Source organism: Nansenia antarctica (assembly GCF_963989245.1).
Source record: "Nansenia antarctica genome assembly, chromosome: 5".
In the NCBI taxonomy this organism is placed as follows: Eukaryota; Metazoa; Chordata; class Actinopteri; order Argentiniformes; family Microstomatidae; genus Nansenia; species Nansenia antarctica.
This window is the reverse complement of record NC_137690.1, coordinates 74,317,250-74,340,941: the sequence shown is the minus strand read 5'-3', so window position 1 is coordinate 74,340,941 and position 23,692 is coordinate 74,317,250. Positions and strand designations below refer to the sequence as shown.

The 23,692-nt window shown below is 44.5% G+C and overlaps 1 protein-coding gene across 1 annotated transcript; it reads left to right on the top strand.

Annotated features, from left to right (window-relative positions):
• Positions 1 to 366: 366 nt before the first annotated feature.
• galr1b (galanin receptor 1b) lies at positions 367 to 21,089 on the top strand (the record flags this gene model as incomplete). The annotated part of the gene is made up of 3 exons (XM_080531965.1): positions 367 to 1,056; positions 3,685 to 3,750; positions 20,772 to 21,089. 3 exons carry the CDS (start codon positions 367 to 369, stop codon positions 21,087 to 21,089), a joined length of 1,074 nt encoding a protein of 357 aa, XP_080388091.1.
• Positions 21,090 to 23,692: the final 2,603 nt, after the last annotated feature.

Sequence of the window (23,692 nt, the reverse complement as noted above, 5' to 3'; positions counted from 1 at the left end):
GGAAAGACTGGAAAGTCTTGGAGCAGCAACAGCTGAGTGTCGCCGCCGGGACCTGCGTGAGCATGCTGCTGTGCTCTGGACTAAATCACCTCTGTCTCCAGGATTAGGGTTAGGGTTAGGGTTAATCACCTCTCTCTTAGGGTTAGGGTTAGGGTTAGGGTTAATCACCTCTCTCTCCAGGAGTAGGGTTAGGGTTAATCACCTCTCTCTCCAGGACTAGGGTTAGGGTTAATCACCTCTCTCTCCAGGACTAGGGTTAGGGTTAATCACCTCTCTCTCCAGGACTAGGGTTAGGGTTAATCACCTCTCTCTCCAGGAGTAGGAGCGCTGCTGTTTCTATCCGGACGCACCTGAGAGAGAGAAAGCATGCCTCTGCCGGGGGGCAACGAGACGTGTATCTGGTCGGAGGAGATATTAATGCACATCACCAACCGGACTTTGGCAGATGCCAGCGAGGAGGAGGATCAAGGGGGCCCGGAGGCGGTGGTCGTCCCGGTGATATTCGGATGTATATTTCTCCTGGGTGTCGTGGGCAACACGCTGGTCATGATAGTTATTGGGAAGATCAAGTCCTCCCGGCGCTCCAGAAGCACCACGAACATCTTCATCCTGAACCTCAGCATAGGGGACCTGTCGTTCCTCCTGGTCTGTGTCCCGTTCCAGGCCACCATCTACTTCCTCCCCGAGTGGATATTCGGAGCCTTTCTGTGCAAATTTGTTCACTATTTCGTGACGGTGAGCATGCTGGTGAGCATCTTTACGCTCGTGGCCATGTCGGTGGACCGGTACGTCGCCGTGGTGCACTCCAAAAAGTCCCCGTGCGTCCGGAACCGGAGGAACGCTCTGACGGGGGTGTGTGTGATCTGGGCTCTGGCGTTCATCCTCGCGGTGCCGGTGGCTCAACACCAGATCCTGACGGGCCACCCGGAGGCTCCGAACAGCTCGTTCTGCTGGGAGGCGTGGGCCGCCGGGGCGTCCAGACACACCTATAAAGTGACAATATTAGTCATCGGTTACCTGTTACCGTTGCTGTTAATCACATGCTGCTATGCAAAGGTGAGAATTGTTTAAAACGTCGTTGAACTTACAAGTGTTTGTTTTTGTACTGTAATGCACTGGTGCGAGCACTGGCGGACTCAGGGGGGTTTTCATCCTGGTGCGCCCATGGATGAAAACGTCGCGCTAAAGTGCCCTTTTGAGTGGAGAAATTGAGAGGACGTAGGGCAAGTGATTGGCTGCCCTTCCAATGGGAAAACATAGCAAGAAAATTAAATAACGTGTCTTAATGAGTGCTCTGTTAGTGGATACAATGTGATGCAGCTTACTAGGGCAGGCTTTCTAGGTCTAGGGGTCAGTCTAGGGGCGTTGCCAAATAGTTAAACCCTGCTTACATTCAAAACACATTATATGGCCATCAGCAAATATTTTCTGCGTTTTTGCATGGGGCCGATGGGCTAATATCTAGCTAACATTTAGATGTTTCTCGATCTGCACTGTTCTGCACTGACAAAATTAATTGTTGCCAATGATTAAACATTAACGTTTAAAATACTCATTCCCAATCCCATTGTTGAAAACATACTATTCCATCCATTTCAGTTTTAGACACACCCCCTCTCAAATGTTCAGATGATGTCAGAGAGGGCTTTTAATGCAGTCTGCTCTAACCTGGAAAAAGGACACCTTTTGTAATACACACTGCTACCTAGTTAACTAACACTACTTTACATTGTTAGCAGGCTCACAAAACAAGCTGTGGGTTGACTAGCGATGTGTCATTGATTTTCAACGTTTAGCTCGCGCTTTTATTTTGAAGTTGCGAAAACGAAAACAGAAGACTATGATGTCATAATGTGCCTCTTGTTGTCTTTCAGAGAACAGAAATGCTAAACTGCCGACATGTTTGCTGTAATTATATGACTTGGCAGTAGGCAGTCATCACTCAACGGTCGTCTCATTCACAAAACAGCATGGGTTGCAATGATACTAAATACAGTGTTTCCTCCAGGATTTTTCACATTAGTGGCGGAGCGGTTGTCTTTTGCGCGCAGCGTGGAAACATTTTTGCACGATTTTTTTTCTCGCGTGATGGGGTCCCATGTCGTGCAGTAGGTGCCCTTTTTTTCTTTTCGCCCCCCCCTGCCCTTCAAACAGCCTGAGTCCGCCACTGGGTGCGAGTGTCTTTGATTGATTGATTGAAAACTTTATTAGAATGTTTGCAGAAGTAGGTACATGAAAGTACATATTACATACAAGGTCAACTAAAAGGATAAAAACCCAAGAAAGCCACTGGCTTATTTCAATTGGGGTCCTTGATTTTCAATTCATCGTTACATGTAAGACAGACATAAGAAAAAAAACTAGTACTATCTACAAGATAATACAGACAAATAACTATTACTATCTACAAGATAAACGTACATCCATCATGGGAAGAACAATACAACAAAACATAAGGTATCGGGTAGGACAGGTGGGGACATACACCACAGGTGGGGGCGGGGGACAAAACACAAAGTATGTACAGTGGGTAGTTCGGGTCTTTTAATCTGATTTTTGTTTTTGTTTTTGTTGTTTTAGAGGGTCCAGTTACGGATTGCGGCCTCTTGTAAATGTTTTTTGAGAGTGGTTTTGAAGGTGGGCAGTGTTTTGCACTCCTTTAAGATTATAGGAAGGGCGTTCCACATTTTTACTGCATAGTTTGCAAACGATGATGATCTATGATGTGCATTTCTGTGTGTGTGTGTGTGTGTGTGTGTGTGTGTGTGTGTGTGTGTGTGTGTGGGGGGGGGGGGCGTTAGCCCTAACCCTTTAATAAGTGGGCTTATTAAAAGTTTGTTTGGCTTATGCAATATAGGAAGCCCGTGAACGCGTTGGAGTCATCTCATGTCATTTGACATTTATTAGCGTTAACCTTTAGAACAGAACGGGAGTTTCAGACGGGTCATAAATGCAGCCAGACCAAAGTGCGAATGTGAGTTGCGCTCGTGGTGATGACGTCAGTCTGACCTGTCAGGTTGTATTTATTACCTGCACGGCTAGAGGTTCCTGCAGGCTTCACATGCCGTCCCGTGTATGGCTGTTACATACCTCTGTGTGTATGACCATGTAAGACATTGCATACCGTGGGGGTATTATTGATGATTTCGACTTTTCCCATTTAGATGTCATTATGCCTACATAACACTCTGATAGACAGTATAGGCTACAGAGTGCACAAAACCTTCTAACCCCAATATTGAATACATTGATAAAAGCCACAATCTTTCCAAACATTAATACATTTTCTTTTATCAATGTTTTATAACACCATATTTTTGGGTTAGAATCTGCACAATTCATTAGTGTAATTTGTAATGTTTAATGTAATGTTTACGAAATGTAATGTGTGCTGTACAGTATAGGCCTACTGTGAATAGGGGCCATGGTTGTTAACTATTTGTTGGTTTGCATGTTTCTTTGCAAGATAAGACGGAACTGTTTTTCTTTTTCCGACACAAACAGCCATCCAGGGTCAGAATCTAGCTGTGATGTTAACTAACAGCACAGCACTGTGATAGGATGCAAAGATGCTCTCTCTCACCAGGAAGGAACCCTAACCTGCTCTGTTATGAATGGATTAACCAGCATGTGTTCATTGCTTATAACCACTCCTATACATGTTGTGTTTTCTCACGCTTTTAGGTGTTGTTACATCTTCATAAAAAGATGAAGAATATGTCCAAGAAATCTGAACGATCAAAAAGAAAGGTACGACTGTCGTCTGTTTATGTTTCTGCTGAGTTTCATGTTGTTGAGTTTCATACTTGTTTCATGTTGTCTGTGACCGTGTCTCAGCTCCCCAATCTTTCTGTTTTGCTTAACACTAGAACAGCCGTGAGGGGTCATTTTGACCCCTGTGAGTAAAGATGTTATATCTTTGCAAAATGTCTAATTTCAGGACCCTCCTTTCATGACTTTTCCTAGATATGTGCGTTCTACCGCCCAGTATCCTTAAATTTTCAACATCATATCAGGATAAGCTAGTATGAAGATATTTTGCCATTTTTCTGTGTAGGCAGGCTAATTTACAAGCGGCCAACTAGTGGTCGTTGTGTGTAAGTAGCAGCTTGAGCATTGTAAAGAGGGGGTCATTTGTGGCGGCTCTTTTAGTAGGTAAAAAGGCACGGCTGTAAGACCAAACTAAGCTCAGTGATTATTACTCAACCCTAATTTACACTACAGAGCCAAGCTTAGCTGGGCTGGGCTGGCCTGGTGACACCAGTTGATGAAACAGGGCTGGGAAGGGAAATATGAAAGGAAAGTATCTGAGCCACTACTCCCCCGAGCTCCTTGGCCAGCTCCCCCACCAGCCCCCCACCACCCAGCCCCCGCGTTGACAGGTTTTCATGGCATTCAAATATAGCCCTAAAACCCTGAGCTCAGCTATTCTCTGCCAGTTTAATGGGAGGGAGCTGAAGTAATACAGATGAAAGCACAAACTCACCATTGGTTTAGACATCGTTACTGTTGCCCGCCCCTCAGTGTGAGCTGGAGGGCTGATTGGGACAGCTGATTTTAATCACAGAAACACCACTGTTTAGGTCACTAGACCTTCACCTGGAGGTTTTCTTTTTCAAGTATTGAGTGTTTGTCATTTCCATTGAGCACCTGGAGAAATACAAGTTCATGAATACTCGAGTTCTTGACTAGAATATAACACACGTACATTCCTGAGCTTTTGCGTCGTTCGACAGATACAGTACATAGAGATGCTGATTGTGTTGTGCTCACTGGCAGCAGCTGAAAACTGTGCCCAAGACTGGCTATCTTGGTGGTTGAGTGGTCCAAGGTTGACAGGCTCTCTTGGTGGTTGAGTGGTCCAAGGTTGACAGGCTCTCTTGGTGGTTGAGTGGTCCAAGGTTGACTGGCTCTCTTGGTGGTTGAGTGGTCTAAGGTTGACAGGCTCTCTTGGTGGTTGAGTGGTCCAAGGTTGACTGGCTCTCTTGGTGGTTGAGTGGTCCAAGGTTGACTGGCTCTCTTGGTGGTTGAGTGGTCCAAGGTTGACAGGCTCTCTTGGTGGTTGAGTGGTCCAAGGTTGACTGGCTCTCTTGGTGGTTGAGTGGTCCAATGTTGACAAGCTCTCCTGGTGGTTGAGTGGTCCAATGTTGACAAGCTCTCTTGGTGGTTGAGTGGTCCAAGGTTGACAAGCTCTCTTGGTGGTTGAGTGGTCCAAGGTTGACAAGCTCTCTTGGTGTTCTCAGTGTTCATTTTGTCAGGCTATTTTACATTCAGTCTTAGTCTTTAGACAAAGACGCACATTCGTTTCCGTCACATTTAGTCATTTTAATCGTTTTGATTGTCGATGACTCGAAAACTAGACCAAAATGTTTTGGAATTCTTGTAGACTAAAACTACACTAAAATGTAAACTAAAACTAGATTAAAACTAAGAAGGATCACAATGACTAAATGTGACTAAAACTAATGTGCATCTGAGAGTGGACCAAGGTCACTGTGATCAGGGTTGGGGATGAGGTCAGCAGTCTGATAACAGACCTGTTTATTACTCTACAGAAACACAGAATCATCTTCTCATATTAAACATTAGAAATATCACTCTTGTTCTTTGCTTTGATCTTTATTTATCTCGAACATTTCAACCATAAAAACACACAAATTTGTAATAACAAAAAATAACAAAAACTAAATTTAAAAAGAAAAAACCAAAATAAAATAAAATACAAATAAAATAAGATATAAATTAAAATAAAATATATCTTCCTAGACATGGAAGTAATAGTCAACAATGGTTTTGTTCGAGAAGGGACAGAAAGAAGCAAAGCTTATCTGGTCCTGCCCCTTCCTTATAAATTCAATTATAAAATTATCTATTTATTCAACCTGTATATCTCCATGTTAGTTATTTTCTCACTGAAATACAAATCTGTTTTTCAAGAGAGACCTGGTCCAAGACAGCAGCCGAGGAGAAAACAATAATATTCCGATATTTTCCAATTCGCATGAAGGATGACTCACACACATCACAATACCAATCACAGAGATAGCCACTCTTAGATTACAAACTAGTTATACACATGGTGTGTACGACGAGTTAGAATTCCTAGAAATAAGATTTTTCAGTCCATGGGGGACTGTTCGCGAAAGACCTCAGCTCTCTGATTAAATAGACAGGCAGCGCAGTTACCAATGGTTACGCTGTTCTCCTCCAAGAGGAGAGGAAGTCCTGGGGGGAAAAAATAATGATGCTTTTAATGCAAGATGTGATAAGAGTGCACTTTTGTCTTCTGGCGCATTAAAATTGTTTTGCTCCGCATGCATCCATCTTCACACTGATACAGAGAATGTCAGTGAGTGTGCAACCAGTATTACCCCTGGCCTACCCCCCCCCCACCCCCCCCCTCTCCCCTTCACTTCCTCTCATGGCTTAGAAAGTAGCCCCCCCCCACTCCAGCCAGGCTCCCTCTCCCCCTATAGCGTGACTTAGAGGACAGTAATGATGCTGATGAGGTGAGATTGGCCTCTAATGTTCAGCAGAGGAGCTGCTTTCATGAAGTAATGACCAAGCGCACATCTATAAGCACACATCTATATAAGCTATAAGTAAGCTTTAACAACACACCTTTAACCTCTACATGTGGACCAGTGTCTCTGTATACAAGAGTCCACTGAGCGGATATACATTTGTCTGGGGGGGCAGGGGGCGGATGGAAAGGGTTTGGACGTCATCGGACTAGAACAGGGGAGGCTGGTGGAGGCAGAAATCGGAGGACTGGGCCTCATTGTAATACATGGAGTGGAACTCATAGTAATGCATAGAATGGGATGATGTCATAGTGTGTTTCATACCGTTCCTCATTCCACTCCTTGCATCACAATGACCCTGCCTCCACCAGCCTCCCCTGACACTTTATGAAGTGTCATTACCACATACATTGTTTGTTTTGCTGGATCAGGATCTGGACGTCCTGTAACAGCAGCAGTAACAGGCCGTGTACCGAGGGCAGACATGACCAGGGAGCTGTCTGTCTCAGAGTGGCATAGTCCACCGTTCAGGGTGAAAGCCATAACAGTGTAATTATTAGGAGAATCATGTTGTTATTAACCAAAGGGACCAAACAAATGATTGATTAAACCAAGGAGTGAGGGTGAGAAGGACTGCATGCCCGGCCGATGTGGGACATTTGATATGGCTTGACACGTTGTGTTACTGCGTCAGGACACGCAATTAGTTACATTTTCAGCTGAGGAGCACTGAGGAGTCAATCCACTCTCAACATAACTCCCCTACATATTTCTATCATATTTGGTGATATGAAAAGATATGAAAGTATAGACCTACCTACTGTATATGTGTGTGGTGTGTGTGTGTGTGTGTGTGTGTGTGTGTGTGTGTGTGTGTGCATGTATGTATGTGGCTGCATGCGTGTGTGTGTGTGTGTGTGTGTGTGTGTGTGTGTGTGTGTGTGTGTGTGTGTGTGTGTCTTAGCACCAGACTAGACATTACAGCAGAGAGAATCAGAATCAGAATTGATTTGATTCCATCCAATGTACAAGTACACAAGAGTCAAACTCTTTGGCTTAGGTTCTTCAACATTGGAATTGCAGCAAGATACAACATAACAATAATAGAGTAAAGTAGAATGAGTAAAAATAAGTGAAGTAAGTAATAATAAAGTAATAAAGGGATAACGTGATGGTAGTGGTACAGCAGAACTACAGTGTAACCAATAGTGCAAAATGCTGTGCAAGTAATAAGAGATATAATAATATAGTCAGGTAGTGTTCTAGTAGTCAGGTAGTGTTCTAGTAGTAGTCAGGTAGTGTTCTAGTAGTAGTCAGGTAGTGTTCTAGTAGTAGTCAGGTAGTGTTCTAGTAGTCAGGTAGTGTTCTAGTAGTAGTCAGGTAGTGTTCAAGTAGTCAGGTAGTGTTCTAGTAGTCAGGTAGTGTTCTAGTAGTCAGGTAGTGTTCTAGTAGTAGTCAGGTAGTGTTCTAGTAGTCAGGTAGTGTTCTAGTAGTAGTCAGGTAGTGTTCTAGTAGTCAGGTAGTGTTCTAGTAGTCAGGTAGTGTTCTAGTAGTAGCCAGGTAGTGTTCTAGTAGTCAGGTAGTGTTCTAGTAGTAGTCAGGTAGTGTTCTAGTAGTAGTCAGGTAGTGTTCTAGTAGTCAGGTAGTGTTCTAGTAGTAGTCAGGTAGTGTTCTAGTAGTCAGGTAGTGTTCTAGTAGTCAGGTAGTGTTCTAGTAGTAGTCAGGTAGTGTTCTAGTAGTCAGGTAGTGTTCTAGTAGTAGTCAGGTAGTGTTCTAGTAGTCAGGTAGTGTTCTAGTAGTCAGGTAGTGTTCTAGTAGTCAGGTAGTGTTCTAGTAGTCAGGTAGTGTTCTAGTAGTCAGGTAGTGTTCTAGTAGTAGTCAGGTAGTGTTCTAGTAGTCAGGTAGTGTTCTAGTAGTAGTCAGGTAGTGTTCTAGTAGTCAGGTAGTGTTCTAGTAGTAGTCAGGTAGTGTTCTAGTAGTCAGGTAGTGTTCTAGTAGTAGTCAGGTAGTGTTCTAGTAGTAGTCAGGTAGTGTTGAAGAGAGAGTGGGAGTGACTCAGCAGAGAGGACAGGAGAAGAAAGAGAAGAAATAGATTTGAAAGGTTTCAAGGTTTGAAAAAGCTAATGGCTGGAAGTTATTTCAGGTCAGACTGACACCACACACACATGCCTTACAGACACACAGCTGCTGGATGGACTGTGTTCTTTGTAATAGATAATTGATGCCACTCTGAGAGTCTCTTTGTTATGTAAATGACGAGTATTTGTTGTACGCTGTCATTAGTGTGGAGGAGTTAGTGACCCTTGTGAGGGAAAGGATGATGATACGTAACACACATCCAGATTGCTGGTTAGTAGAACACTCTATAATCCAGATTACTGGTTGGTAGAACACTCTATAATCCAGATTACTGGTTAGTAGAACACTCTATAATCCAGATTACTGGTTAGTAGAACACTCTATAATCCAGATTACTGGTTAGTAGAACACTCTATAATCCAGATTACTGGTTGGTAGAACACTCTATAATCCAGATTACTGGTTGGTAGAACACTCTATAATCCAGATGACTGGTTAGTAGAACACTCTATAATCCAGATTACTGGTTAGTAGAACACTCTATAATCCAGATTACTGGTTAGTAGAACACTCTATAATCCAGATTACTGGTTGGTAGGGAACACTCTATAATCCAGATTACTGGTTGGTAGAACACTCTATAATCCAGATTACTGGTTGGTAGGGAACACTCTATAGTCCAGATTACTGGTTGGTAGAACACTCTATAATCCAGATTACTGGTTGGTAGGGAACACTCTATAATCCAGATTACTGGTTAGTAGAACACTCTATAGTCCAGATTACTGGTTGGTAGAACACTCTATAGTCCAGATTACTGGTTAGTAGAACACTCTATAATCCAGATTACTGGTTGGTAGAACACTCTATAATCCAGATTACTGGTTGGTAGGGAACACTCTATAGTCCAGATTACTGGTTGGTAGAACACTCTATAATCCAGATTACTGGTTGGTAGGGAACACTCTATAATCCAGATTACTGGTTAGTAGAACACTCTATAGTCCAGATTACTGGTTGGTAGAACACTCTATAGTCCAGATTACTGGTTAGTAGAACACTCTATAATCCAGATTACTGGTTAGTAGAACACCCTATAGTCCAGATTACTGGTTAGTAGAACACTCTATAATCCAGATTACTGGTTGGTAGGGAACACTCTATAATCCAGATTACTGGTTGGTAGGGAACACTCTATAATCCAGATTACTGGTTGGTAGAACACTCTATAATCCAGATTACTGGTTGGTAGAACACTCTATAGTCCAGATTACTGGTTGGTAGAACACTCTATAATCCAGATTGCTGGTTAGTAGAACACTCTATAATCCAGATTACTGGTTGGTAGGGAACACTCTATAATCCAGATTACTGGTTGGTAGAACACTCTATAATCCAGATGACTGGTTAGTAGAACACTCTATAATCCAGATTACTGGTTGGTAGAACACTCTATAATCCAGATTACTGGTTGGTAGAACACTCTATAATCCAGATTACTGGTTGGTAGAACACTCTATAGTCCAGATTACTGGTTGGTAGAACACTCTATAGTCCAGATTACTGGTTGGTAGAACACTCTATAATCCAGATTACTGGTTGGTAGAACACTCTATAATCCAGATTACTGGTTAGTAGAACACTCTATAATCCAGATTACTGGTTGGTAGAACACTCTATAGTCCAGATTACTGGTTGGTAGGGAACACTCTATAATCCAGATTACTGGTTGGTAGGGAACACTCTATAATCCAGATTACTGGTTAGTAGAACACTCTATAATCCAGATTACTGGTTGGTAGAACACTCTATAATCCAGATTACTGGTTAGTAGAACACTCTATAGTCCAGATTACTGGTTGGTAGAACACTCTATAATCCAGATTACTGGTTGGTAGAACACTCTATAATCCAGATTACTGGTTGGTAGGGAACACTCTATAATCCAGATTACTGGTTGGTAGAACACTCTATAATCCAGATGACTGGTTAGTAGAACACTCTATAATCCAGATGACTGGTTAGTAGAACACTCTATAATCCAGATGACTGGTTAGTAGAACACTCTATAATCCAGATTACTGGTTGGTAGGGAACACTCTATAATCCAGATTACTGGTTGGTAGAACACTCTATAATCCAGATTACTGGTTGGTAGAACACTCTATAATCCAGATTACTGGTTAGTAGAACACTCTATAATCCAGATTACTGGTTGGTAGAACACTCTATAGTCCAGATTACTGGTTGGTAGAACACTCTATAATCCAGATTACTGGTTAGTAGAACACTCTATAATCCAGATTACTGGTTAGTAGAACACCCTATAGTCCAGATTACTGGTTAGTAGAACACTCTATAATCCAGATTACTGGTTGGTAGAACACTCTATAATCCAGATTACTGGTTGGTAGGGAACACTCTATAATCCAGATTACTGGTTAGTAGAACACTCTATGATCCAGATTACTGGTTGGTAGAACACTCTATAATCCAGATTACTGGTTGGTAGAACACTCTATAATCCAGATTACTGGTTGGTAGAACACTCTATAATCCAGATTACTGGTTAGTAGAACACTCTATAATCCAGATTACTGGTTGGTAGAACACTCTATAATCCAGATTACTGGTTAGTAGAACACTCTATAGTCCAGATTACTGGTTGGTAGAACACTCTATAATCCAGATTACTGGTTGGTAGAACACTCTATAATACAGATTACTGGTTTGTAGAACACTCTATAATCCAGATTACTGGTTGGTAGAACACTCTATAATCCAGATTACTGGTTGGTAGAACACTCTATAATCCAGATTACTGGTTAGTAGAACACTCTATAATCCAGATTACTGGTTGGTAGAACACTCTATAGTCCAGATTACTGGTTAGTAGAACACTCTATAATCCAGATTACTGGTTAGTAGAACACTCTATAATCCAGATTACTGGTTGGTAGAACACTCTATAATCCAGATTACTGGTTGGTAGAACACTCTATAATCCAGATTACTGGTTGGTAGAACACTCTATAATCCAGATTACCGGTTGGTAGGGAACACTCTATAATCCAGATTACTGGTTAGTAGAACACTCTATAATCCAGATTACTGGTTGGTAGAACACTCTATAATCCAGATTACTGGTTGGTAGAACACTCTATAATCCAGATTACTGGTTAGTAGAACACTCTATAATCCAGATTACTGGTTGGTAGAACACTCTATAATCCAGATTACTGGTTGGTAGAACACTCTATAGTCCAGATTACTGGTTAGTAGTGTGTGTCAGAGTCAGGACTGGTCTGTTGTCTGTCAAGTCTACAGTAGAAGTCATTCAGGTCATTTATATAATTTAAATATAAATATATAATACGTAATGTTGCAAAAGTCTGACATTTTCTCCGGCAAGCTGATTCAGAAGTGTTAATGTATGTTTCTGTTATTACACGTTTGGTCAGCAGCAGAATAGACCTTTTGCTAGCATATCAGCCCAACAGAGCTCTCAGGTCTTCTGCTAGCATATCAGCCCAATAGAGCTCTCAGGTCTTCTGCTAGCATATCAGCCCAATAGAGCTCTCAGGTCTTCTGCTAGCATATCAGCCCAACAGAGCTCTCAGGTCTTCTGCTAGCATATCAGCCCAATAGAGCTCTCAGGTCTTCTGCTAGCATATCAGCCCAATAGAGCTCTCAGGTATTCTGCTAGCATATCAGCCCAATAGAGCTCTCAGGTCTTCTGCTAGCATATCAGCCCAATAGAGCTCTCAGGTCTTCTGCTAGCATATCAGCCCAATAGAGCTCTCAGGTCTTCTGCTAGCATATCAGCCCAATAGAGCTCTCAGGTCTTCTGCTAGCATATCAGCCCAATAGAGCTCTCATGTCTTCTGCTAGCATATCAGCCCAATAGAGCTCTCAGGTCTTCTGCTAGCATATCAGCCCAATAGAGCTCTCATGTCTTCTGCTAGCATATCAGCCCAATAGAGCTCTCAGGTCTTCTGCTAGCATATCAGCCCAATAGAGCTCTCGTGTCTTCTGCTGGCATATCAGCCCAATAGAGCTCTCAGTTCTTCTGCTAGCATATCAACCCAATAGAGCTCTCAGGTCTTCTGCTAGCATATCAGCCCAATAGAGCTCTCAGGTCTTCTGCTAGCATATCAGCCCAATAGAGCTCTCAGGTCTTCTGCTAGCATATCAGCACAATAGAGCTCTCATGTCTTTTGCTAGCATATCAGCCCAATAGAGCTCTCAGGTCTTCTGCTAGCATATCAGCCCAATAGAGCTCTCAGGTCTTCTGACGCTGGTTTTCTCTGTGTACCACATGTACAAAAGAAGAGATTTGGTGAGGCTGCATTCTCATTTTATGCTCCAGATTGTGGAATGCACTGCCAGTTTACATTAGAGATGCAACCTTAGCACATTATGTTCAAATCAAGACTAAAAAGCCTTTTAAAAAGCCTTTTAAATGACTAAATAATTAAATGATGATTATATAATGATTGGAGCACTTTGAGCTGCAACGTTTGCAGGAAAAGTGCTATACAAATAAAAAGTTATTATTATTAGCCTATTATTATTATTATTATTTGCAAGTCTTTTTTTGTAATCAATTTTTTATTACAAAACAGTACACATGGAAAACTCACAATTATAACACCAAACAAAATAAGTGTCTGTCCTGGCTTTCTTTCTTTATCTTACCCCCACACTATAAACACACAACCCTAACCCTAACGATGAATTGAGAATCAAGGACCCCAATTGAAATAAGCCAGTGGCTTTCTTGGGGTTTTATCCTGTTAGTTGACCTTGTATGTAATATGTACTTTCATGTACCTACTTCTGCAAATCTTCTAATCAAGTTTTCAATCAATCAATCAATCAATCAATGTGCAAGTCTAAGGTCGTCTATAGAGTGGGGGTTTTGTAGTCCGTGATTTCCCGAAGGCCTTCCCAGATGAGGCGTCATTGTTACACAAGTTATCAATCAAAGTAGTTGACGTTGAATCCATCACAGAGCAGCACAACGCAGGGTCACAAAACAGGCGGAGATCAAAACACGAGGTAAACAAACCACCAGCAGATTGGGGACGTATTGACACAGAGGCATGCTGGGACGTATTGACACAGAGGCACAATAGACGATCTGGCGCAGTGACAAAGGCATTTCCTAGCATAGATTACTTGTTCTTGTTGTGACTCATGGACAGATGATTCACTTACGCGTCTGCTAAATGCCAAAAAGTGTAAATGGAACACACCGACTACATCAGGGTATCCGCGGTGTCTTGAAAAGTATTGAAAGTTGATAAATCAATTTTGAGAAAATCAAGACCCTTAATAAGTATTAAAAAGTCTTATCACGATTTTATGAGGTCTTGAATTTTGTAGGTATTTTTCTGAATTAGACTCTGTCCAAAGAGTTTGAGTCCTAAAAATGTTTAGTAAAAGTTTATTGTTTATTAAAAAAAAAACAAAGATGAACCGGAAATTATGTTGTATGATAGTGGTCTAGTCTATTGCAAACTAAAACGGTTAAGTTAAAGGTGTCACTGATGTAAACGGTTACAGCTCGAAGTGGCGGTGGTGGAGGTCTGGAAAAATATTGACAAGGTCTTTAAAAAGTCTTAGAAAGGTATTGAAATTAACCTCCAGATTCCTGTATATACCCTGTAGATACACAGGGAATAATGATGAGGGGCAAGTGAAACAAATCCGGGGGGCGAGGTAGACAATCACACAGGCGGGAAACACACAAGGGCAGGAAGTGGATAGACAGAAAACGAGAGACAAGATGAGTCACAAAACATAAACAGGAAGTGAATGAATAACAAACAAGAAAGACAAACAACACTAAATGCACAGGACCAGACGTGGCGCACACACGTGTTATCGACACATAACTGGATGAAATGTAGGTTTTGTTTCTGGACAAACAGAGTTAACCGAACGTGATGAAATAATGGAGATGGAGTTGGAAACAGACAGATACTGGATCAATTATTATTACGCTCTGAGTGGCTCTTTGGCGTGTAAACGTCCGCTGTTACCCTGTCTGATCATTCGGCTTTCACTCCGGCAAAGCTCCGGTTCCCCGGTGTCAGAATAAAATCAGAATCGGTTCTTTTGTTGACGGCTCCAAGAAAGAGGAGAGATGTTCTCTATTGCACAAGTGGTATATTTATTGAATATCACACGTGTAGTACAGAGTATAGCACCTAAACCTGAGACGGTCTCAGAATAAGGTAACACAGAGTCCTTCCCCTTTTGGCCACTATGATGTAAGAGCTGCATGGCCTATTAGAATGTTCTAGAACTATGAATGGAGTGTTGTGTTTGACGTGAGAACTGAAAAAGGAGTATCCTGCTACACCTGGCTTCAAGGCCCTCACACGCCTTCCCAGGCCGACAGTAACTCCCTCATTCCCTTGCTATTACAATGGGTCATATGTGTTCGTAGGATACAATACTGATAATAATGTTCCTATTAAAACAGGAAAACTGCTAAGATATGTAACATCATAGCTAAGCAGCTGGTGCTAGACGAATGAGACCTTAGAAAAAATATATATCCTAACATTGGTTCCCATTCTGGAGTCTCAGAACCGAACCGTGGTCCTTTCTGGTGAACCAGCCTGCGTCCATACCAGTTTAAGCAGAACCATCGACTTCATCAACGTTGGGTTACGAAGGGGCGGGATAAACTAAAATGTCGGTTGAAGGTGGCGGCTACTTCACTGGGAAATTAGGATAATATCTTCCACTACGGTATCTGAAATAAACACCATTTTGTATGAAAAAAAAACTAAAGACACTTTGTAAACACGTTGTCTTACTAGCCAGCTGCTCCGTTACTAGAATAGTCACGATCATTCAGAGAAACTGTGGCTTGGTCACACACACACACACTCACACACACTCACACACACACACTCAGACACACACACACACACGTAAGTCAATACATCTGCCATCTCAGAAGTTTGCATTTGACTCTCTCATCGTATTCTTTGTGAAACAACGCAGCAGCGAGCGTTCCTGGGTGGGGAGAAAACGGCGAGGAAGATATTGAGAGGAAGATCTGGTGCACATGAGGAGGGGAGGAGGGGACAGGGGAGGAGGGGACAGAGGAGGAGGGGACAGGACAGGGGAGGAGGAGAGGAGGGGACAGGGGAGGGGACAGGGGAGGAGGGGAGGAGGGGACAGGAGAGGAGGGGACAGGACAGGGGAGGAGGGGACAGCAGAGGGGAGGAGGGGACAGGAGAGGGGAGGAAGGGACAGGACAGGGGAGGAGGGGACAGGACAGGGGAGGAGGGGACAGCAGAGGGGAGGAGGGGACAGGAGAGGAGGGGACAGGAGAGGGGAGGAAGGGACAGGGGAGGAGGGGACAGGACAGGGGAGGAGGGGAGGGGAGGTAGGGACAGGGGAGGAGGGGACAGGACAGGGGAGGAGAGGACAGGACAGGGGAGGGGAGGAAGGGACAGGGGAGGGGACAGGACAGGGGAGGAGAGGACAGGAGAGGAGGGGACAGGACAGCAGAGGAGGGGACAGGGGAGGGGAGGGGACAGGAGAGGAGGGGACAGGACAGGGGACAGGGAGAGGAGGGGACAGGAGAGGGGAGGAGGGGACAGCAGAGGGGAGGAGGGGACAGGAGAGGGGAGGAAGGGACAGGGGAGGGGACAGTGGAGGGGAGGGGACAGGGGAGGAGGGGAGGGGACAGGAGAGGAGGGGAGGGGAGGAGGGAACAGGACAGGAGGGGACAGGACAGGAGAGGAGGGGACAGGGGAGGGGAGGGGACAGGACAGGAGAGGAGGGGACAGGACAGGGGACAGGGAGAGAGAGAGGCATGATCTCTGCATGAAGGGTTCTCTGTGGAACATCACGCTACCCCAGTGTCACGCTACCCCGCGTTATTTCGCAGTGTGATGTCAAAGTGTAAGCTCCCTTATGACCTGGTGAAACAGACGTCAAGTCTCTAGGGCTCTCTCTCTCTCTCTCTCTAATTATCTGATGAGTCTTTTTTCAATCCTTTTTTTTTTAACTAAACCCAAAAGTGTAAATATTTGGATTTGAGACCTAAGAATAGACTTAACCCTAACCCTTCACTCACACACAGGGAGGGGCTGTAGGGAGGTGTACCCCACACGCACGCAGGTCTGCTGACTCAGACCTGCCTCTGCTAATCCTGCAGTGGAGCTGTGAGGGACGAGGAACATCTGCCTGGACTCACACTGACCTGGAGTTACTGAGAACTTCTTCTAATCCCTCCTATAACTCTGTCTGTCTGTCTGTCTGCCTGGACTCACACTGTCTGTCTGTCTGTTTGTCTGTCTGCCTGTCTGTCTGTCTGTCTGTCTGGACTCACACTGACCTGTAGTTACTAAGAACTTCTTCTAATCCCTCCTATAACTCTGTCTGTCTGTCTGCCTGGACTCACACTGTCTGTCTGTCTGTCTGTCTGTCTGGACTTACACTGACCTGGAGTTACTGAGAACTTCTTCTAATCCCTCCTATAACTCTGTCTGTCTGTCTGCCTGTCTGCCTGTCTGTCTGTCTGTCTGTCTGTCTGGACTTACACTGACCTGTAGTTACTGAGAGCTTCGGACAGATACTTCTTGTCCCTACTATAACTGTGTCTGTCTGTCTGTGTCAGTCTGTCTGTCTGTCTGTCTGTCTGTGTCTGTCTGTCTGTCTGCCTGCCTATCTGCCTGTCTGTATTTATGTCTGCCTGTCTGTCTGTCTGTCTGTCTGTCTCTCTGTTTGGACTTACACTGACCTGTAGTTACTGAGAGCTTCGGACAGATACTTCTTGTCCCTACTATAACTGTGTCTGTCTGTCTGTCTGTGTCAGTCTGTCTGTCTGTCTGCCTGCCTATCTGCCTGTCTGTATTTATGTCTGCCTGTCTGTCTTTATGTCTCTGCCTGTCTGTCTGTCTGTCTGACTGTCTGTCTCTCTGTTTGCCTGTCTGTCTGTCTGCCTATCTGCCTGTATGTATGTCTGCCTGTCTGCCTGTCTGTCTGTCTGTGTCTGTCTGCCTGCCTGCCTGCCTGTCTGCCTGCCTGTCTGTCTGTCTGTGTCTCTCACTGTCTGCCTGTCTGTCTGTGTCTGTCTGTGTCTGCCTGTCTGTCTGTCTGTCTGGACTTACACTGACCTGGAGTTACTGAGAACTTCTTCTAATCCCTCCTATAACTCTGTCTGTCTGTCTGTCTGTCTGTCTGTCTGTCTGTCTGTCTGTCTGTCTGTCTGTCTGTCTGGACTTACACTGACCTGTAGTTACTGAGAGCTTCGGACAGATACTTCTTGTCCCTACTATAACTGTGTCTGTCTGTCTGTGTCTGTCTGTCTGTCTGTGTCTGTCTGTCTGTCTGTCTGCCTGCCTATCTGCCTGTCTGTATTTATGTCTGCCTGTCTGTCTGTCTGTCTCTCTGTTTGCCTGTCTGTCTGTCTGTCTGCCTATCTGCCTGTATGTATGTCTGCCTGTCTGTCTGTCTGTCTGTGTCTGTCTGCCTGCCTGCCTGTCTGTCTGTCTGTCTGTGTCTCTCACTGTCTGTCTGTCTGTCTGTGTCTGTCTGTGTCTGCCTGTCTGTCTGTCTCTCTGCCTGTCTGCCTGCCTGCCTGCCCGCCCGCCCGTCCGTCCGTCCGTCCGTCTGTCTGTCTGTCTGCCTGCCTGCCTGTCAGGAACAGTAATGGGTTAGAGGAGAGAAGGATGCTCTTCTGGATTAATGGCATCATAAAACTGAACAGGATTCTGTGGTTGCTTAGACAACAGAGGTGTGTGTGTGTGTGTGTGTGTGGCCTACTTTTCAAATACTTGAATCCCCCAGAATCAAAATGTCTCCTGTCCACACATGACCCTCTGACCTCTGAACCCCCTGCACCCTCCAACGTCTTCAGAGATCTTCAGACACTGAATACAGTAATACAGAAATACAATAGAATACAATAGAATACAGTAATACAGTATAGTATAGTAGGCCATCAGATGTTCTCAGTGGCCTTGTGGTTAGAGGGTCCTCCCTGAGATCGGGAGGTCGTGAGTTCGATCCCGGCCGAGTCGTACCACCAAAGACTATAAACATGCTACCCGATGCCTCCCTGCTTGGCACTCAGCATTAAGGGTTGGATTGGGGGGGGGGGGGGGGGGGGTAAGACCCTGAGACATACCAGCATCATGTCCAGGGGGGTGTACTTGTCTTGTACTCAAGCTGCCTCACGCTACGGAAACAGGAGATAGGCTCGAGAATAATTGGTTCTCAATAATAATAATAATAATAATAATAATAACCTTTATTTGTATAGCACTTTTCCTGCAAACGTTGCAGCTCAAAGTGCTTTAACATATCCACACAGCATAAAAATTATAGAACAATAGTAATCAATAAAACACACAATAGCAATAACATGAACTACTAATATAAACAAAATAACTAAAATAACGAAATAATATAAGAATTACTATAAGATTTAATCAAATAAATACATATCCAAATATATACAATATATACAAATATATAGATTCAGCAACTAACATTAAAATATACATTTAAAAAAAGAATACAGTCATTTAAAGGCAATATTTAGTCTTGACTTGAACATATGTGCTGAGGTTGCGTCCCTAATGTAAACTGCCAGTGCATTCCACAATTTGAATCTTGCTCAAGGCTACTTATTGGAGAACACATATTGGTACAAGTACAACGTTTCTGTCGGTTGGGGGAGAGACACAGAAAAAATAAACAAAAGAGAACAACTTGTTTGTGAACGCAGCGTATGAGAACAACGTTAGACCGCTGACGTGCTTGTAGACACAGTTGGTTTTGTTGTTGTCAGTTGGTAGCATATTTTCCTTCCCATTTCTGTGCCGTATCTTGGTGTGTTTGTATTGTCGGTCATTGTCGGTTGAGAACACTCTCAAGCACTCTCAAGCTTTCATAACAGACATCAAAGGGTTGGAAGCCTTTGAAGGTTGGATCACAGGACAGCCCTCGAGCGCACACACTGTCCTCAGGGTGTGTGTGTGTGTGTGTGTGTGTGTGTGTGTGTGTGTTGCGAGTGTTGCGAGTGTGTGTGTTTCAGAAAGTACAGGCGCTGTGTGAGCTCTTTTAAAACTGTTGAACTAGGTGTTCATTACCAGGGTGATTACCCAGAGTGCATCAGTGCAGAGAGTTGGGCAGCGTTGGGAACGGGTGCGGTGCGACACAGGACAGAGAGGGATTCAATCCAAAAGCAAATGAGCATACCTGCATTTCACCCCTGCCTCACCTCTGCCCCAGGTCAGTTTACACAGACGACAATAATGGTAAATTATCGGGACATGCCTCTGTTACAGGGCCATAACTCAGGCAACACACACACACACACACACCCACACACCTGTGCCCTTTTCCAGTCGCTGTGGCAGAGATGGAGAGCTGGGAGCCGGGGGAGAAATGACTGCAATTATGTTTCATTTCGGCAGTAATTTGCCTCCTTTGTGTAGAATAGACAAAGCGGCCGAATAGACAATGAGAGAGCGGCTGACTTCCCACAGGATCCCTTTGTAACCGGTAAATGGACTGACTAGGCCTTGTTCCGAAAGCGCTTTACTCGTTCACCCTTTCACACACACACATTCACACACCACACCAATCTACCACGGCAAGCTATTCGGGGGTTCGGTGTCTTGCCCAAGGACACTTCGACACGTGGCCAGCCGGGGTTCGATCTGCCGACCTCGCGATCATTAGACGCCGGCTCTACCTCCTGTGCCACAGCCACCGCAGTGAGGCCTTTAGGAGTGTGTGGGTGCGCAACTGCGTATCTTGACGACTGACAGTCTAGTGTAGCTTGGTTTAGTGTACCTTACCCTAGGGCTCCCGCCCTGGTCTTAAAAATCCTCAAAGTCTAAAATCCAGCAATCCGATTTATAAGGCCTAAAAAGGTCTTACATTTCAATTATTCTAAATTAGGTGCTAGGTCTTAAAAAATTTATCCTGCAAGGAAAGCTGGAACCAAAGAAATGCCAATTCGCTTCCTTTTTTGTCAGTATGGCAGTGAAATCCCTAAGGATGACAAAAAGCTACCACATGGTGTTGCGAAAAGGTTGAAAATTATATTCAAAGAGGTCTCCCTGTTAACCAATCCACTGGTTGACATGTTCCTCTCCCCCCCCCCCTCCCCCCCTCCTCTAGACGGCGCAGACGGTACTCCTGGTGGTGACGGCCTTCCTGATCTGCTGGATGCCTCACCACATCATCGCCATGTGGGTGGAGTTCGGCGTGTTCCCGCTGACGGACGCCTCCTTTGCCTTCCGCATCGCCTCCCACTGCCTGGCGTACGCCAACTCCTGCGTCAACCCCATCCTCTACGCCTTCCTGTCGGAGAACTTCCGCAAGGCCTGCAGGCAGGTGTTCACCTGCCGGTTCCTGTACCCGCCGTCCCCCGTGGAGAAGGTGGTCCGGCTGCGCATGGAGAACTTCTCCACCACACACTCCACCACCAACATCTGACCAACGCTGGAGACACACTCCACCACCAACATCTGACCAACGCTGGAGACACACTCCACCACCAACATCTGACCACAGTGGAGACACACTCCACCACCAACATCTGACCTTGTTGGAGACACACTCCACCACCAACATCTGACCAACCGCTGGAGACACACTCCACCACCAACATCTGACCACGTTTAACCATGTTCTCCACCACACACTCCACCACCAACATCTGACCTTGTTGGAGACGTGGACACTTGGAAAGGTGGGGGTCGGCAGGGTGGGGGGGGGGGGGGGGGGGCGGTGCGGAGACAGGAAATGGACTATAGAGACAGGAAATGGACTATAGAGACAGGAAATGGACTGTAGAGACAGGAAATGGACTACAGGAGGAGTGAGTAGCCAGCTCCACAGCCAATGGAATAACCGTGAGAGGACCACATGATGGACTGCACTTATACAGCGCCTTATTCCAAAGCGCTTTACAACGGCCTCTCATTCACCCATTCACACACACAGTCACACACCAATGGCGGGGCCCGCTCATTGGGAGCAATTTGGGGTCCAGTGTCTTGCCCAAGGACACCTCGACACGTGGCCAGCCGGGCATTGAACCACCGACCTTATTGCGGTCATTAGACGGCGGCTCTACCTCCTGAGCCACAGCTGCACGTGGTGACCGGTTGATCCCCCAGCAGTCTGTTCACAACTGACAAGGAACAGAACGGCTGAACAGAATTAGAGAATGAAAGCAGATGGGTTAACGGATGGAACATTCTAGAGAGACCTTTAAGGGTCGACACGCTTCTCATTCCCAAGATGGAAACACAAGCCCTCATGCTCTGACGGTAAAAAATAATTTATTTAAAAACGTTTTTCTGAAGCGACTACTTGAGACTGATGATCCGTTCTCTCTCTGCGTTATGGTAATGGATTTTCATTGGTTCGTTTGCATTTGAATTTCCTTCACTGTTGTCTGTGCGGTGTGTGTTGTGTCTTGTACGAGTGTACAGTCTTAATTATGTAAATACATGACCGGAACGGTATCTATTGATTGATTGATTGATTGATCCAATCGTTTGACATTGAATGTAATTTAAATTATGCATTATTTAAGTGAAAAACAAAGAGTGTGTGATACTGTGAGTGGATGCAGTGGTGATGCTAAACAGCTAAAACAGCCATGATGAGAAACCAGAGGCCAAAGCAGTGTATCCCTTTAACATATGATGTTTAAAATGATTAAAAGACATGTAAGTATTTTAGTCATTCAGTTCTTCTAGCTCAACTTTCTTCTTCTTTTTTCTTCTTTTTTTTACAGCTTTTATTAACCTCTACAGTCTTCACTTGTTCTCTGCTTTTACTGTTGAACTCCCATGACTGGGGCTCCAAAAGTATTGAAAATAATAACATAATGTCCAAATAAAGTACTCATGTTTAGTGTTTGGTCGACAGTCCTTTACACCAGACGCTGGGAGTCTTCTCTGTTGACGCTCTGCCAGCTCTGTACTGTAACCATGGTGATGCTCTGCCAGGCCTGTACTGTAACCATGGTGATGCTCTGCCAGCTCTGTACTGTAACCATGGTGATGCTCTGCCAGGCCTGTACTGTAACCATGGTGATGCTCTGCCAGCTCTGTACTGTAACCATGGTGATGCTCTGCCAGGCCTGTACTGTGGCCATATTTTGTTGTTGTTTGTTTTGAGGTCTTTTTGCCTAAAATGTTATCATCAGGAAGTCCTTTTCCGATTTTAGTCCCACAATTCAATGGGGCAGGTTAGGGAGGTGAGCAGTAGTGAAATGTGACACCAGATAGTGGTTTGACCAACCAGTTGCCTAATTTTTTGTACAACATATTTCTGTTTTTTTTTACATGTTCTGAAACTACAGATTGTATGGTTTCAAATGATGTGTCATACATTGAAATTGGAAAAGTTGAAGACGATATACGTATTTGAATGTCGGTACACCTCAAACACAGAATGGGAGAAAGTCACTCTGAACAAAACACAACACCAAAGGCTGCTAACAGCTAGCGGCTAACAATGGCACATCGCTACGAACGTCTAACTCATCGTTTCTCAACGGGGGCGGTACCGCCCCCCAGGGGGCGTTCAGACAACATCGGGGGCGCTGGAACAAATATTTTTTAAAGGGGGGCGTTGAGGTGTTCTTGGGGGGCGTTCACGCACCCATCTCTGAGCGCTCTGAACTTGGCCGGGCTCTGTGACGCAGACACACGTAGCGCAGCGCCCCAAAAAAATATAAGTGAGTGTCATCAAGAAGATGGAGATGCTAAAAACTCAGCTAGCAAAGGCAGAGCTTTTGATAGTTTCCAATGTGTCTGGGTAAGCTGCATTGTAGAAGAATCTTGACAGTTCATGTACAGTGCAGAAATTGCAATACTATGCTACGATAGAAAGAACCCCGGTTCATCCCATCTGTAACATCATGTTGACCAATGCCCAACTTCTATGAGTGTTTTCCTTGTAGGCTATGCTTGAGTGACATATGTTTCAGTTTGTGGGCTCATTGTAATTGTTGCGTTCGCTTCGTTCGCTTCCTTTCAATACAGCTTATTTAATTTAGTTAAAATTAGTGCTAATACCAT